The sequence below is a fragment of the Heliangelus exortis genome, chromosome 29, assembly GCF_036169615.1.
Source record: "Heliangelus exortis chromosome 29, bHelExo1.hap1, whole genome shotgun sequence".
In the NCBI taxonomy this organism is placed as follows: Eukaryota; Metazoa; Chordata; class Aves; order Apodiformes; family Trochilidae; genus Heliangelus; species Heliangelus exortis.
Window position 1 is genome coordinate 573252 of NC_092450.1, and position 17219 is coordinate 590470.

General features: G+C 65.4%; 1 protein-coding gene across 1 annotated transcript; it reads left to right on the forward strand.

Moving 5' to 3' along the window:
* The first annotated feature begins 696 nt into the window (after positions 1–696).
* On the forward strand, positions 697–13242 carry ADAM11 (ADAM metallopeptidase domain 11). Its single transcript, XM_071728371.1, has 26 exons — positions 697–868; positions 2447–2646; positions 3934–4010; positions 4543–4618; positions 5194–5279; positions 5357–5423; positions 5550–5598; positions 5712–5779; positions 6221–6295; positions 6369–6440; positions 7222–7388; positions 7464–7548; positions 7628–7718; positions 7828–7879; positions 7985–8084; positions 8411–8482; positions 8881–8973; positions 9065–9145; positions 9240–9290; positions 9832–9895; positions 9965–10064; positions 10139–10258; positions 10336–10504; positions 10584–10698; positions 10909–10999; positions 11492–13242. The coding sequence occupies exons 1-26, from the start codon at positions 811–813 to the stop codon at positions 11535–11537; spliced, it is 2325 nt and encodes a 774-aa protein (XP_071584472.1). The 5' UTR covers positions 697–810; the 3' UTR covers positions 11538–13242.
* The last annotated feature ends 3977 nt before the right edge of the window (positions 13243–17219 follow it).

Consider the following 17219-nt stretch of genomic DNA (forward strand, 5'->3'; position numbering starts at 1 on the left):
GGGAGGGGGGGGCTGTGTTCCCAGTGCTTCCTGGCTGGGAGGGACACAACTGACAGCCCCCCCCCCCCAAACCAGTGACAGCTCAGGATTGATCCCCAACCCCAGGTTCAGCAGAGACCCCTGGGACCCCCAGCTCCCATCTGGCACCATCTGGGGGACCAGCACTTTTTCTCTGGGGGGGAACAGGGATCTGTACTGGCAGAGGGGCCCAGTACTGGTGTGTGTGTGTGGGGGTCTAATACTGGCTGGGGGGCTGGTACTGGGGGGGTGTCCCATACTGGGGTGGGACTTGTACTGGTTGGGGTGATCCAGTACCGATGGGGGGGTTTGTCCTGTACTGGCTGGGGGGCTGGTACTGGTGGGGGCTCCAGTCCCAACTGGTGGGCTGGTGGGGCTCCGGTACCGGCTCGGGACATAGCACTGGCAGGGGGGTGACACTGCCTGGAGGTCCCGGTGCCGGGAGGGGAGGGAGTGGGGGTGACACTGTCGGGGGGTCCCGCTACCGGCGTGGTGGGGAGGTGCCCCCGGCTGGGGGTCCCGGTGCTCCGGTGCTGCAATGCCGCGGGGGTGCCAGCGGCGCTGCGGCAGCCGGGGCGGGGGGGGCTGGGGGGGGCGGGGCGGTGCTGCCGGTGCCGGGGGGGCGGGGGGGGGGGCGGCGGGCCCGGGGCCGTGCGCGCGTGCGGGGGGCGGGGGCGGCGCTCGGGGCCCGGCGGCCGCTCCCTGCCCGGCCCGGGGCGGGGGTTCGGGCGGGGGCAGACGGTCCCCGGCTCGGCGGGCCCGGTGCGGCCGCGCTCGGATGATGAGGGAGCCATGAGCCCGCTGCGGGGCTGGCTGCTCGCCGCGCTCCTCTCGCTCGCCCCGCGGGCAGGTAGGTCCGGGCCCGCATCGCCCCCGTACCGGCATCGCCCCGGGCCTGGCATCCTTCCCGTCGCCCCGCTCCCCGCATTGCCCCGGCTCCGGTACCGGCAGCGCTCCTGGCATCACCCCGTTCCCCGGCCCCGTTCCCCCTCCCCATCGCTCCGGTCCCCCGGCACCGGCATCGCCCCGGTCCCGGCATCGCTCCGGTGTCCCGGTCCCGCTCGTGGCCCCGGCATCTTCCCGGTCCCCGCATCGCCCCGGTCCCCTGGTGTCCCGCTCCCCGCATCTCCCCGCTGTCCCGGTCCCGGCCCCAACATCGTCCCTGGTCCCGGTCCCGGTCCCGGTTCCGGCCCCGGCCCCGCCGCCGCCGCTGCGGTTTTTTCGCTGCATCGACACATTTTTCCGCAGCGCCGCCCCCCCCGCAGCGCCCCGGGAGGGGCCGGGCCCGCACCTGCCCCCGCGCCCCTGTCCCCCGGTGTCCCCGCCGAGGGGTCCCTGTGCCAGCACCCCTGTCCCCCGGTGTCCCCGCGGGACGAGTCCCCGTGCCAGCCCTCTGTGTCCTCTCGGGAGGTGGCCCCATAGCGGCTTCCCCCCATCCCTGTCCCCTGGGTGTCCCCGCGGGAGGTGTCCCCATGCCGGCACCTCTATCCCCCATGTATCTCCCCCCGAGATGTCCCCATAGCAGCCTCCCGTGTCCCCTCTCAGATGTGTCCCCATATCTGCTGCCCTGTCCCCTAGGTGTCCCCCCAGGAGATGCCCCCCTAGGAGCCCTGCATGTCCCCTTGGGATGTGTCCCCATAGCAGCCCTCGGATGTCCCCTGGGTGTCCCCTGCAGGCCTGTCCCCACACCTGCCCTCCTGTCCCCTCACTGTCCCCTCTGGGGGGTGTCCCCATACCGGCCCCCCGTGTCCCATGGGTGTCCCCTCCAGGATGTACTGTTGTGGGCCCCCCCCCCTTCCTCCAGGTGCAATGGCATTCCTGGGTCCCCCCATGTGTCCTGGGTGCCCCCTCTCAGATGTGTCACATTACTGGTCCCCCCATGTCCTCTGGGTGTCCCCACCAGGATGTGCTACTTTACCTGGGGCCCCCTGAGCTTTCCCCCCAACCCCAGATGTGTCCCCGTATTTGTCCCCAACATCCCCTGGGCACCTCCCAGCCCGTGTGGTGCCCCCTCCTGGTCACACCACCACGCACGGGTGTCCCCCTCGTGTCCTCCACCCCTCTATGCTGGGATATGTCCCCATACCCCTTCTGCATGTCCATGTCAGTCCTCATCCCCAGCCCCCCATGTCCCCACCCCTCCAGGATACACGTGTCCCCTTTGAGATGCTGTGCCACATCTGGGTTGCCCTCAGAGCACTTCCCCATCCCCATCCCCCATGTCCCCATCCCTCTGTGTCCCCATTTCCTGTGTCCCTGTGTACCCATACCCCGTGTCCCCCCAGTCCCCATGTCCCTATGTCCCCATCCCTCCCAGTCCCTGTGTCCTCATCTCTCCTCATCCTCATGTCCCTAATTCCCCATGTCTCCATCCCCCATGTCCCCCCCCCCTCCCTGGGCCACCATGACCCTCTCCCCTGTCCCTCAGGCCTGGCCACACAGGGGGGATGGCCACAGTGGAGGGTCCCCCAGGCCCGGTGGCAGGAGGGGGATGTGGTGTCCCAGGTCACCCACCCCAGCAGGCTGGTGGGGCAGAGCTCGGGAGGAGAAGTCCAGAGGCACCAGCTGGACACCAGGGTCAGGAATGAGCCCGGAGGAGGAAAAGGAGGAGGAGGAGGAGGAGGCCCGGTGAGTGACCTGCACCCCCCATCCGCTCTCCTCCTGGGGTTCCTGGGCAGGTGGCCGGTTCCTGTCACCTACCTGGCCACACCCTGGCAAAAGTGTGGCCACCAGTGTCCCAGCCCGGAGCCTTCATCCCCTTCATGGGAACCCTGGCAGGCACTGGTGTGTACCACAGGGTCCTGGGACACCTGGGGAGATGAAAGGGGAGCAGGCAGGGAGCAGGGACAGACAGGGAGCAGGGAGCAGGCAGGGATTGGGGAGCAGGCAGGGAGCAGGGAGCAGGCAGGGCTCCTGCAGGACAAGCAGGTTCAAGGCTCCATCAAAGGCTGATCCCAGCCAGGTGAGAGCAGCTGCCCCTCCCAGCCCCCCCCCAACCCGCAGCCATCCCCCCACCCCAGCTGGGTGCCCCTCACCCCGGGCCGGTTTTCCCGGCGTTTCAGGGACCGGCACACACCTCCCACCCGGGGCCGGCGGGGTCGATGCTTTCAAGAGGCCGCGGCAGCCAGGACGCATCGATCCCCCCATCCCCGCCGGATAAAAGCTCAGTGAGGAGCTGGAATCACCGCAACGGGGATTTAAAGCCGGCGTTAAGTAAAACCACGGGACGCCGGGAAGCGCCGTGGGTCCCGGCTGGCGGTGGCGGGAGGGTGGGAGGTGTGGGGGCGGGGATGGAGCGGGAGGTCCCGGGGGATCCGGCCTTGGTCTCAGCGGTGGCATCGTCAAAGCCCCCGGTGAGGCTCTGGACATGGTGGGCACTGTCCTGGCCGGGGCAAATCCGGGGGGCTGCGAGGTGACAAACGTGTCCTCGTGTCCACGTCACCGTCCTGAGGCTGCGGCCGGGTCCCAGCGAGGGGATGGGGCACCTTTGGAAAGGTTTGATGTTTCCTGGCTGGAAAAAGGGTTGGCTTTCCCCACGGACCCCGCGGGATGCGCTGCCGGGTTGGCCCCTCAGCCCTGCGGCGTTTGCCGGGGCTCAGCCGGGCTCGGCCCCCGGCGGCTGCTGCGGGAATTGGGTCAGCACCGCGGGAGCCGGAGTGGTGCTGCCTGCGGCCCCCGCCCTGACACGGCTCCCCAGGAGGTGGGTGACAGGATGCAGGTGCCCTCCCGGCACCGGGGGAGTGATGATTTTTGGGTAAAACCCCAGCATTTTCCTTTATCTGGAATTCTTGGGGGTTAAAAATAAAATACCACTTTTAGAGGTGGTAGATTTAGGCTGGTTCTTTTTATTATTATTAATTTTTAATTTACTCGGGGTGTGTGTGGGGGGGGCTGACGGCTCCGTCTCTCCTGCAGGGGCTGCACCTGGCACGGGTGAGCTTCGTGGTGCGGGCATTCGGCATCGCCTTCACCCTCGACCTCCGGCTGAACCAGTGAGGGGCCCGGGGCACCCAGTGGGGTGGGGGGCACCTCATATGGGGCTGGGGGCACCTGCTGTGGGGCTTGGGGCACCTGAAATGGGGCTGGGGGCACCTGATATGGGGCTGGGGCATCTGCTGTGGGGCTGGGGCTCCTGATGTGGGGCGGGGGTATCTGATTTGGGGCTGGGGGCACCCGATATGGGGCCGGGGTACCCGATGTGAGGCTGGGGCACCCACTGGGGATTGGGAGCACCTGAAATGGGGCTGGGGTAACCCGCCATGGGGCTGAGGCTGCCCCTGAGCAGGAGGAGGGTCCCTGGGGGAGGAGCCGTGTGGAGCCGTCCCAGCTCCAGTACGAGGTGTGTGTGTGTGTGTGTGTGTGGGTGGGACGGGGGGGCCCCAAGGGGCGTTCACTGCGGGGTAAAGACACGTGCGTGGGTGGTGGGTGGGCACACCCCAGGGTGCTGCTGCGGAGGGGCTGCGGCTCTCTCCCTTCTCCTCCTCCCCCCGGCCCCGCAGCCTCTCACCCGCCCCCTTCCCGCAGCCACCTCCTCGCCTCCCACTACCAGGAGCGGCACCTCGGGGTGGGCGACAATGGCACCCACAGCACCCACAGCACGGTGAGCTGCACCCCACGGGAGAGACCCTGCCCGGGGGGGTCACACAGGGCCACGCTGTGCCACCTCATGCCACACTGTCACACCGTGCCATGCCGTGCCATGTCACACTGTGCCGTGCCATGTGGTGCCAGGCTCTGTCACACAGTGCCACGCTGTGCCGTGGTGTGCCATGCCATGCCACGCTCTGTCACACTGTGCCATGCTGTGCAGTGTCACACTGTGCCATGCTGTGCAGTGTCACTGTCACACCCTGCGGTGCAATCTCAGGGCTCCTGGTGGCAGATTTCTGAATCCAGCCACAGCCCAGGATTGGCACCAGCAGCTCGGTGTCCCCACCCAGGTGGCCTCTGGATCCCCCTACCCCTTGGGTGCCCACCCACACATAGGGGGTGCCCAGGTGGGTGCTGGGGGGTCCATCCTCCCTCACACAGGTTGCGGTGAGCCCCAAGCCCACCCAGTGCCACGGGTGCCCTGTGCACCCCGAGGGCAGCACCCTCCAGCCCCCGGGTACTGGGGGGGCAGGACGTGACCCCCGGGCTGGGCAGGGGGCTCAGCATCCTCTCTGCCTGGGGCAGGGTGCAGGGGAGCACTGCTACTACCAGGGCCGTCTGCGGGGGCTGCCCCGCTCCTTCGCTGCTCTCTCCAGCTGCCAGGGCCTGCGGTGAGTGACCCTGGGGGCTGGGGGCTGGAGGCTGGGGATGCCCCCGAAGCACCCCCTCACCCCCCTCCCTCTTGCAGTGGGGTCTTTTCGGATGGCCGAGCCACCTACCTGATCGAGCCCCAGGAGGGTGTCGAGGACGGGCAGGTGAGTGGTGGCACTCAGCATCTGCATGCCTCAGTTTCCCCACTGCAGCTGTATGGGTCTGGCTGTGGCTCAGCCCTGGGGATACAGGGACGTGGCAGTCCTGTGACACTCATCTCCCCATGGCAGGACCTTCAGCCACACATCGTTCAGCGCATCCCCAGCTGTGCCCAACCTGGTGAGCCTTGGGGTGGAGCTGGTGCTGGTTCCTGGGGACCCAGTGACAGTAGCCCTGGTGGCCCTGGTGGCCCTGTGTCCTGCTCCCTGCCAGCTCTGTCCCTTCCCCCCCAGGCTGCCTCTCCCCTGTGCTCAGCCAGCACCTCACAGACGGGTCACCAAAGCTGCGGCAGCGGCGACAGGTTAGCAGGGACGAGTGGGGACACTGGGAAAGGGGCAAGGGACACTGGGTAGGGGACAAGGACGCTTGACCCCAGTTGGCCTCTGGCTGCTGCTCAGCCATGGCCTGGGCCTGCCAGGGGCTAAGCCAGGCTGGTTGGGAGGTACTGGGGATGTTCAGGGCATGCTGGGGACATTTGGTGACTGCTGGGGACATTTGGAGGGTGCTGAGGATGTTTGTAGGATTCTGGTGACAGTCGAAGGGTGCAAGGACCTTTAGAGGGTGCTGGGGATGTTTGGGGTATGCTGTGGATGGTTGGAGAGTTCTGAGGATGTTTGGAGGGTGCAGGGGGTGTTTAGAGGGCTCTGGGGACGTTCAGGGGGTGCTGGGGTCTGTTTGGTGGGTGCTGGGGATGGACACATGGGTGCTGCTGGAGTTGGCTCATCCGTGTGTCCCGTGGCAGCTCCGCCGGTCCCAGCACACAGTTCACAGTGAGACCAAGTACATCGAGCTGGCAGTGGTGAATGACCACCAGCTGGTAAGGGGAGGGTCCTGGGGCTTGGGTGGGGGGATTGGGGTGGCCCCCCCACCCAGCCTGGTGTCCCTCCCAGTTCCTGCAGCTCCGCAAGTCCGTGGTTCTCACCAGCAACTTCGCCAAGTCCGTGGTCAACCTGGCTGACATGGTGAGGGAGTTCAGCTCCAGGGGCTGATCCCAGGGGGTTTGTCCCTCGGGGGAAATTGTCCCTGGGGGGTTGGTCCCCAGCACCTGGTGGGTTTGTTTCTGGGGTTCATTCCTAAGAGGTTTGTCTCCAGTGGGCTTGTCCCTGAGGGGAGGGTTTTCCCCAAGGGGTTGGTCCCTGGTGGGTTTGTCTCCTGGGACAGGGTGGGTTTGGTCCCCGGCACCTGGTGGGGTCGGGTTTGTCCTTGGGGGAGGCTGACACCTGGGAAGTTGTGTCCCCGTCACCTGGTGGGTTTGTCCCTGGTGGGTTTGTCCCTGGGGGCGTTGTCCTCCAGAGGTTTGTCCCACTGGGGGGTTTGTCCTTGAGGAGTTTGTCCCCAACACCTGTTGGGTTTGTCCATGGGTGACGTGTCCCTGGTTCCCAGTGAGTTTGTCCAGGGGGGTGGGGTAGGGGTGTCTGTCCCTGGAGTTTGGTCCTCAACCTGATGGGTTGGTCCCTTGGGAGGTTGTTCCCAGGGGGTTTGTCTGTAGCACCTTGTGGTTTTGTCCTGAGGGGATTGTTCCAGGGGGATGGGGGAAGGAGCAGAAGAGGAGGAAGTTGTAGGTAGGGCCCCGTACGTGGGGGATTTGTCCCGTGGAGTTTGTCCCCAGGGGGTTCATTCCTATTCCTGCTGGGTTTGTCCCCGGGAGGGTTTTTCACGGGTGGGAATGTCCCTAGAGGGTTGGACCCTGTCACTTGGTGGGTTTATCCCTGGGGGGATGTTCATCCCTCCTCATCCTCACAGATCTACAAGGAGCAGCTCAACACCCGCATTGTGCTCGTGGCCATGGAGACCTGGGCCTCGGAGGACCGGATCCGGATGGGGGAGGATTCCCTGGAGACCCTGACTGAGTTCATGAAGTACCGGCGTGAGGGGCTGGCGGAGCAGAGTGACACCGTCCACCTCTTCTCGTGAGTGCTGTGGCTGTGTCACCTCCCCAGCTCCGGGAGCCACCGTCCCCATTCCCACCATCCTCTTCCTCGCAGGGGTCGGACCTTCCAGAGCAGCCGCAGCGGCACAGCCTTTGTGGGGGGCATCTGCTCAGCTGCCCGTGCCGGAGGCGTCAATGAGGTGGGTGCAGCGAGACCCCCCCGGGAGGGGGCTGGGGCTGAGGGGTCCCCCAGGTGACTCCCCCGCCCCCCCGGTGCAGTACGGCAACGTGGCGGCCATGGCGGTGACGCTGGCGCAGACGCTGGGGCAGAACGTGGGAATGATGTGGAACAAACACCGCACAGCTGCAGGTACCACCACCCGCTGGGAGGGGGCTGGGGACAACGAGGGGGACACAGCGTGGTGCCCCAAGCTGGCAGTGGGACGTTTGTCACCCCCGGTCCCTCTCCTCTCTTCCAGGAGACTGCCGGTGTCCAGACTCCTGGCTGGGCTGTATCATGGAGGACACAGGGTGGGTGTCTGTTCAGGGTGGCACTGCCACCATCCCCCAAGTCACCAGCTGTGCCTGGTGATGCCACCCTGGTGGCACAGGGGTGACAGTGCCCCTGTCCCCCAGGTATTACCTCCCGAGGAAGTTCTCCCGCTGCAGCATTGATGAGTACAACCAGTTCCTGCAGGACGGGGGTGGCAGCTGCCTCTTCAACAAACCCCTCAAGGTACCGGGACCCCCCGGACTCCTGACCCCAGGCTGTGGGAGCCATCACGGGTGGTGAGCAATGCCCTGGGGAGCTCTGAGGGTCCTTGGGGACTCACGGTGTCCCCCAGCCCCTGCAGTGGCCGAGGTGACAGCACCGGTGTCAAACCCCTTGTCCCTCACTGGGAACAGAGCCTGAGCCCGAGCCAGAGGGCGAAACCCAAGTGGTTTGGAGAGGAAGGGGGGCTTGGGGGTCCTGATACGGAGCATGATGCCCTTTTTGGGGGGCAGTGCCCAGCCTGAGGACCCCCCCTGCAGCTCTTGTTTCCTTTCTCTTGGTCCTGGCAGCTCCTGGACCCTCCGGAGTGTGGAAACGGCTTTGTGGAGGCAGGAGAGGAGTGTGACTGCGGGTCCCTGGCGGTGAGGGGAGCAGAGCTGGGCATGGGGGCACTGGGTAACTGGGCATGGGGGGACTGGTTAACTGGGCAGGATGGGATGGGTTACCTGGGCAAGGGGGGACTGGTTAACTGGGCAGGATGGGGACTGGTTAGCTGGGCATAGGGGGACTGGTTAGCTGGGTGGGATGGGACTGGTGAGCTCAGTGGGACAGAGACTGGTTAGCTCAGCTGCACTCTGGGCTGCCCACCATGCCCAGGGTGCAGTCACCATGATGGGGGCTGCTCACTGCAGCCATCCCAGGAGTCCCCTGATCGTTCCAGGGGTCCCCTCACCATGGCTGTGCCAGGAATCCCCTTCCCACAGCCAGTGACCCGGGGCTCTGCTCCCCACAGCCGTGCTGAGGTGCTGTGTCCCCACAGGAGTGTGCGAGGAGCGGGGGCAACTGCTGCAAGAAGTGCACCCTGACCCACGATGCCATGTGCAGCGATGGGCTCTGCTGCAAGGGCTGCAAGGTGGGGCTGGGGAGGGGCTGTGACCCCCCAGGGGGCTGAGGGGGTCCCTGAGCTGGGGGCTCTGAGGTGGCAGCTTTGTCCCCCTGTGCAGTACGAGCCGCGTGGCGTGTCCTGCCGGGAGGCCGTGAACGAGTGTGACATCCCTGAGACCTGCACTGGGGACTCCAGCCAGGTGAGCTGGGCTGGGGGACATGGGGCTGGAGGACACGGGGGGCATGCTGCAGGGACACCTGGCATCACCCATCCCCTTCTCCCTGTCCCCCCAGTGTCCCCCCAACCTCCACAAGCTGGATGGCTACTTCTGTGAAAACGAGCAGGTGAGTCCAGCTTGGTGTGGTGGGACATGTCCTGTGGGATGCCAGCACATCCCTGTGGGCCCCAGACTGTCCTCTGGGACTCCAGCATGTCCTGAGGAGCTCCAGGACATTCCTGTGGGCTCCAGCATGTCCCTGTGGGGCTTGGACCCATCCTATGGGGCTGCAGCAAATCCCTGTGGGCTCCAACGTCCTGGTCCTTGGCGGTGCCAACAGCCACAGCCATGGCTGAGCCACTCACAGGCGGTGGGCTGGGGGTCCCTGGGGTGCACAGCTGGCTCCTCATCCCTGTGCCATGGTCCCTGTGCCATGGTCCCTGTGCCACTGTCCCTGTGCCACCTTCCCTGTGTGTGTCACCCTGCTCCTCATACCCCACGTTTTCCCCGGGTCCCCTCTCCTGCTCCCCCATGCACACACATGGCAGCGGTGGCCACGCACACCTCCCTCGACCACGTGCCACCCATCCCCGTGTCCCCAGTGTGGCTGCGGGCACACGTGGCTCCCCGGTGTCCCCTTCCCCACCTCGTGAGCCCCCTCTCCTCAGGGACGATGCTATGGTGGGCGCTGCAAAACCCGGGACCGGCAGTGCAATGCGCTGTGGGGACGCGGTGAGTGTCGGCCCCGGGCTGGGGGAGGGGACGAGGAGGGGACAGGGGGTGACACCCGTTTGCCGCCAGGCTCGGCCGAGCGGTTCTGCTACGAGAAGCTGAACGTGGAGGGGACAGAGAGGGGCAACTGCGGGCGCGAGGGTGCGGGCTGGCTGCAGTGCAACAAGCAGTGAGTGACCGTCCCCACGCGTGCCCTCCCGGCTGCCACCCGCCTGCCGCGGTGACGCCACCGCCGCCTTGCAGGGACGTCCTCTGCGGGTTCCTCCTCTGCGCCAACATCTCGGGCGCTCCGCGGGTGGGCGAGCTCAGCGGGGAGGTGGCCACCACCACCTTCTTCCACCAGAACCGCTACGTGGACTGCAGGTGGGTGCCGCGCCCGGGGGGTCCCCAGCCGGATCGAGGGTGACCCCAGCGTCACCCAGTGCCACCGTCCCACGCAGGGGAGGCCACGTGCAGCTGGTGGACGGCTCGGACCTGAGCTACGTGGAGGACGGGACACCCTGCGGGCCCGGCATGCTGTGCCTCGACCGCAAATGCCTTCCGGCCACCGCCTTCAACTTCAGCTCCTGCCCCGGCAGCTGGGACGGGAAGATTTGCTTTGACCACGGGGTGAGGGACACCCCCGGGGGACGGGGAGGGACCCCAGGGCGGGTGTCACGACGGTGGGGGTGACACGGTCCCCTCGCAGGTTTGCAGCAATGAGGGGAAGTGCATCTGCCGGGCAGAGTGGACGGGGAAGGACTGCAGTGTCTACGACCCCATCCCCGAGCCGAGACCGACGGGGGAGATGGAGAGATACAAGGGTCTGTGCACCCCCGGGGGGACAACGGGGTCCCCGTGTCCCTACTGTCCCCAGCCCCCGCACCCCGGGGTGGCCTGCTCTGTCCCCAGACACCCCCGGGGGGGTCCCCCCACCCGGGGTCCTGCCCCGCACAGCAGTGGGGCTGTGTCCCCATGTCCCCTCACTACTGACAAGTGTCCCTGTCCCCTCCTCCCTGTCCCCTCTGTCGCAGGTCCCAGTGGCACCAACATCATTATTGGCTCCATCGCGGGGGCCGTGCTGGTGGCTGCCATCGTCCTTGGAGGGACAGGCTGGGGATTTAAGTAAGCGGGGGCTGCGTGCCTTGTCCCTCTGCTGTCACCTGCCACAGCCCCCACACACACTGTCACCATGCCAGAGCCAGACCCTGCCCTCCTGGGGACACCACTGGGGGGGACACTGCCTGTACCCCCCAAATTGGGCATCACCTGTCCCTTGGGGACTGGGGAGGCCTCGTCCCTTTGTCCCTGCCTTGACCCCTTGTCTCTGCCTGGTCCCTTTGTCCCTACCTTGTCCCCTTGTCCCTCTGCCTGGTCCCCGTGTCCCTGGCCCTGCCTGCATGTGCCACCGGGGTTTCACTGTCCCCTCACTCCATCCTGGCTGTCCCCAAGCATGGGGTGACTGCGGGGGTAGCTGTGCAGGTGCCCCCTGTGTCTGTGCCCCTGCCTGGCACTGGGATGTGTCCCATGTCCTCTGCCTGTGGGACCGGGGACACCTCGCAGGGGACAGGGGTGGCACTAATGCTGCTCTCCTCTCCCCCCTCACTGCCCCCGAAGGAACATCCGCCGAGGAAGGTACGACCCGGCGCAGCAGGGAGTGTAACCACCCCCCCCATCGTGTCACCGTCACTGTCACCGTCACCCCGACGGCGTGGGACCCCCGGCCTGGGCCCGTCTGTCCCTGTCGCTGTGTGTCCGGCCGTGCTGTCTCCATCTCTGTGCCCCCCCAGCTGAAAAGAGGCGGCGGTTTGGAGGGGGGGAGGGGGGACTGGCAGCAGCCCCCACCCCCACCCTGGGGCTGGCTCTTTTCAGCTCAGTGTCCCCCCATGTGTCCCCCCACCCCGTGTCACAGCCCCACACTAAACACACCCCAATTCTGTGTTGCAGGTCCGGGGGGACCTGAGAGGGGGATGCTCTGCCCCTCATGCCCCCCCCCCCCAGCGCCTCATTAACAGGAATTAACCGGGGTGCTGCTGCCCAGCGGCCACCAAGGAGGAGAGCGGGGGGCACCTGGGACCCCCCCCGATCCCCACCACGCCACCACGAATGTCTGGGTCCCCCCCGGCCCCCACCCCGGGGCTGGCAGCACCAGGATGAATGTATCTGCAGGGGGGCGAGTGGGGACCCCCCACCCCCCATCAGCATCTTCCAGCTTTGGGGTCCCAATGGCTGGCCAGTGCTCCCCAGTACTAGGCCAGAGCGCCCCAGTACCCGACCCCCCAGTGCAGGGACAGGAGTTGTGTCCCCCTCACCCCAGGTGCCAGGTCTGGAATGGGGTCCCAGCTCTGCACCCCCAGATGTGCTTCCCCTTGGGGTACCCCAAGACTGTCACCCACTACAAATGTTATGGCCACACACCCCCAGCCATGGGGTCCCCAGGTCCCTGGTGGTGGGGACTGTTCCCCCCCCATCCCCAGCTCAGGCAAGTGAATCCCCAACCAGTGGCACTGGGGCTGGGGAGGGACAGGTGAGCCCGGGCGGGTGGCAATGGTGCTGCTGGGGGGTGGCACGTGTCACCCCAGCCCCATGGAAGCCCGGTGGTACCTGTCTGACCCCCCCAGGTATCTGCTGGCTCTCCCCCTTCCCCATGGCAGCTGGGTGGCATGTGTCACCCTGTCCCCATGGCACATGTGGGTGGCTCTGTAAGGCCACCCAACCCACAGCACCACGGAGCACTGAGGGCCACACGGGTCCCCTCAAACACAGGTGAGGCCCTGGGTGGCACTCAGTGTGTGTGTGGCTGTGTGTGTGGACACTCCTGGTGACACTCAGCAGGGGACAGTGGGGATGGCACCCCATGCACACGATGGTGTTGGGATGTCACGCCTTGCCCTGTGTCCCTGCCTGCCACCAGGACCCTTTCCCGTGGTGGCAGAGGGTGACCAGGGGTGTCCCCAGGCCCAGCCACAGCCAAGGCATGTGGTGTCTCCCGGTGTTGGGTGACATCCCAGCTGGGTGCCCTGGCAGAGATGGCACCAGGCAGGGGACAAATCACCTCTGTGCCGAGGCCTTGGGAGGTGGCAGTGGGACAGGAGGTGGCTGGATGTCCCCAGGATGTGCTTTGTTGGTGACCCCTCCCATGATGTATCAGTGATGGGCTGGGGACACAGGGGGCCACCATGGGCTCGGGGGGAGGGGTCTGGACCAACCCCCACCTCTCTCACTGTCACCACAATGTCCCCACAGCTGTCACGGCCACAGTGCCGGGGTGGTCCCTGCAGCAAGGGGACACCTCTGTTTCAGAGCAAGAAGCCACCGTTGTCACTGGGTTTAGGGACATTAATATATAATATATATATATATATATAAACACTGGGCTTTTTTCTTAATGATTTTAACTCTGTAAGGTCAAGAAGTGCCGGGAGGGCCCGGCCGGGGTGTCCCCTGTCCCCTGTGCTTCCACAGCCAAGAAAGCAAAACCTCCCCCCCCCCCCCCCCCCCCCCAAGGCTGAGCCTCCGGGCCCAGCAGGCGACAGGGGACAAACACAGCGGGGAGGTGACAATCCCTTGTCCTGCCACCTCGCTGCCCCGCACCACAGCGCTCCCGGGTCCTGGGGAAGGGGCTTCGCTGTCCCCTCTCCCCCGACCCCGCTTTGCACACCCCGGGAGCCACCAGAGCTCCCGTCCGGGCGGCTCCTAATTGATTCCCAATAAAGGTTTGGACAATTCCCGCGGCTCCTCCTCCCTGCGCTCCGGGGGTGTGGGGTTGGGGGATGCTCCTGCCCGTGGGCCCCTCCACCTCATCCCACCCACGGCCTCCCCATGTCCCACACTCCACCCAGGACTGTACCCCCGTGTCCGAGTCAGGAGTCCCATCGTATGGTGACACCGGGATAAGGTGGGGAACACCGACGTCCCCTCCCTCTGAGCCCAGCGGGGGACGCTGCCTCCCCCCGGGGACCCCGGTCCCCCCGTCCCACCGCAGGGATGCTCAGCTCTGGGTCCCACTGCGAGCTCACGGGGAGAGATCCCTGACACTTCTCTGGGACACGGGAACCGATCATGGTCCCACGGCAGGGACAGGGGGGGCAGGGCCCTGTCCCCTCCAAGGGACACCCCGGGGGGGGGGGGGGGGGGGGGGCGGCTCTGCCTGGCTATGCAGTGCGGTGACCAACCCCAAGCTGGTGTCCCCATCATCCCCGTGGGGACCTGGGGATGGGTCCCCAAGACCAGAGGGACCCACGGGGCTGGAGCAGCCTCTGGGGACCAGCGGGGGTGGGGTCGCAAAGCTCGGCATGGCCGGAGTGTCCCCTGGCATTTCCAGGCTGTCCCCTGGCACGGCCGGAGTGTCCTTTGTCACCGCAGGGATTGTCCCCTGGCCCCGCTCCGCACATCGACCACGAGAGGGCCCCCCCAGCCCAGCCCAGGAGCGCCTGGCCTGGAAGTGCAGGGGATGCTCTGATGTCCCCAGGATGCTCTGAGGTCCCCAAGATGCTCCGAGGTCACACGGGTCCCCAGCCCCGAGCTGGCAGGATGGAGAGGGATGAGGGGGGTGTGGGGGGGCTGCAGCACAGACCCTCTGCCCAGTGTCCTTTGTTGGCAACACCTGTGGCAGATGGGGACACCAGACCAGTGGTGCCACCACCCCCCTCAGTCTTGGCCCAGCACCCCCTGCCCTGGGTGGGACACAGGGCAGAACTGTGACAGCCCAGCCCCTGTGGTGCGACTGAGGGGACCTTCAGAGGCCCAAAGGGACCCATTGGTGTCCCCAAAGCAAGAAAACACCCCAGGGCGCATGGCTCCAGGACACTGGGGAGCAGGAGCAGACCTACTGCCAGCCCTGCCCCACCACGGGGGTGCCCAGGAGCTCTTTGGGGTCCCCTGGGGTGCTACTCAGAAAGGTCCTCAGGGTGCTCCTTGGGCAGCACCTTGAGTGTTCATTGGGGTATTCTTTGGGGTGCTCCTTGGGTATTCCTTGGAGTGTCTCTCCTGGCTCCAGAAGGGTCAGGACCGTCCTGCTGAAGCCATCGCCTTCATCCCCCCTCTCTGTGCCCCCAGCCAGGGCCTCACTGTGTGGGGAAGGTGCTGGCAGAGGTCCTGGACACTGCACTCCCCCCCTCCCCCATCTCCTCTTGGCACACCCAACCCCCTTTCTCCCCATGAGGTGGGCACAGCAGGGACATCTTTGTACCCCTCTGAAGGACTTTGGCTGCAGATTTGCCACCAGACTCATCCTGAGAGGATCTGTTCTGGGCTATTCTGGGCTGGTGTCGAGATAGCAGGTGATGAGTGATCCAGAAACACTCCAGAGGCTCCTGACTCCAGAGTTATGCAGGGTCAGGAGAGCAAAACCCATGACTTCAACTGGGCCCATCTAGGTCTGCAGCCCTGGGGGTCCTGCAGCCACTGTGCTGGGGGTGGTGAGGACACCCAGGTGGGGTTGGACACACAGCACAAGAGGTGCTCCCTGGCCAACTCCCCAGGACCACACATCTGGGAGCTGCATCAGGGCTGGGTGCCCAGGGGTGCTCCATGCCCCAGGCTGCTCCATCCCCAGCACAACCATCCCCAGCTCCTCTCCACCCATCACCACCTCTGCCAGGATGAGGAGCTGCCCCTGCGGCAGGGCAGGGGCTGGCAGAGTCCTCCCTGTCCTCCAGACCCTTCCTCTGCCCCTTCCTCCCCAGCTGCAGGGGACAGACCTCAGCCCAGCCCACACTCCTCACCCACCCAGGCAACAGAGTGTCCCCTTCTCTCAACACTGTCTGTGGGGTCAGCATCACCTTTTGGGTTCTCCAAGGTGGGATTCACCCCCCAGGGTTGCAGCAGACCTGGGAGAGCCAGGGACAGACCTGGGGACACTGGACAAGGAGAAACTCCAAGATTTTGTGTCCCCTCGTTGTGCTGCATACAGCAATGGGGCCCTGAGGGGATCCTGCCAACCTCAAAATAAGAATAATAAATTCCTCATTACCAGTAAAAGTGAAGAAACTCCTGCCCTGGGTCTGTGCCCTTTACATCATGGGAAACCCTTGAACCCCAAACATCTCCTCTTGTTGCCAGAGCTGATGGGTGAGCACCTGTCTGAGATTTCCCAGCACAAGGAAGCTCCTCAAGGACCCCTTGGGCCTTGGGAGGCTCTGAGGCTCCTCAGAAATCTGAGATGTTTGGGCTGGGTGCTTAGAGCAGAGGGGGAGGTGGGGTGGTTGGGGGCAAAGCTGCCCTGGGGGGTGAGATGGGGAAATGTCCCCTTGGAGGGGGTTTTCTTGGGGAGGAGAAAGTAACCCCCCCACATCCTGGCTTCCCAGCTCAGCTGGAAAAAACACGTCCTGGTTTTCCATGTAAATACACAAAGAGCCTGAACTGAACATGGACCTTGATCCAGGACTGGGCCACCCTCCAGAGCTGTCCCAGTGGGAATTGTCCCTCTGTCCTTCTCTGGGACTCTCACACCCACACTCTGGAGCTGCAGGCATGTCCTGCACCAGTGACCATGCTGGGGGACACTGGGACCCCCCTGGTCCTGTCACCCAAGGTCTGGAGAGGGAGAAGGAGGAGGAGAGAGGGGATGGGAGGGTAAAACTCTGCCCCAGGATGTAGGGGGATGGAGCAGGATCAGAGTCCCCACTGTGCTGAGGAGTCAAGATTCCTGATACAGGGAGACCATAGGAAAATCCAACTTCTCACAGAATCCCAGACTGGTTTGGGTGGGAAGGGACCTCAAAGCCCCCCAGTGCCACCCCTGCCATGGGCAGGGACACCTCCCACCAGCCCAGGGGGCTCCAAGCCCCATCCAACCTTTAACACTGCCAGGGATGGGGCAGCCACAGCTTCTGGGGGCAACCTGGGCACCCAGGGGCTCAGCACCCTCACCCCAAACAATTTCTCCCTCCCTCCCTCCCTCCCTCCCTCCCTCCCTCCCTCCCTCCCTCCCTCCCTCCCTCCCTCTCCTCTCCATCTCCCCTCTTGCAGCTGCAGACCCTAAATTAGTTTTTTTTCTTCCCAAGTAATTTTTTTTTTTTAATCTCCAGCAGGGTGCCCTTGCTGCCAGGGAGGCCAAGGAAATCCTGGGCAGCACCAAGAAGAGGGTGGGCAGGAGCTGGAGGGCTCATTCTGCCCCTCTGCTCTGCCCTGGGGAGGCCACAGCTGGAGAACTGCATCCAGTGCTGGGCTCCCCAGCTCCAGAGAGACAGAGAACTGCTCAGAGAGTCCAGAGGAGGAGAACAAAGCTGATCAGGGGTTGGAGCATCTCTGATGAGGAAAGGCTGAGAGAGCTGGGACTCCTGAAGAAGAGAAGGCTGAGGGGAGACCCTGTCAGTGTCCCCAAGTATCTGAAGGGTGGGTG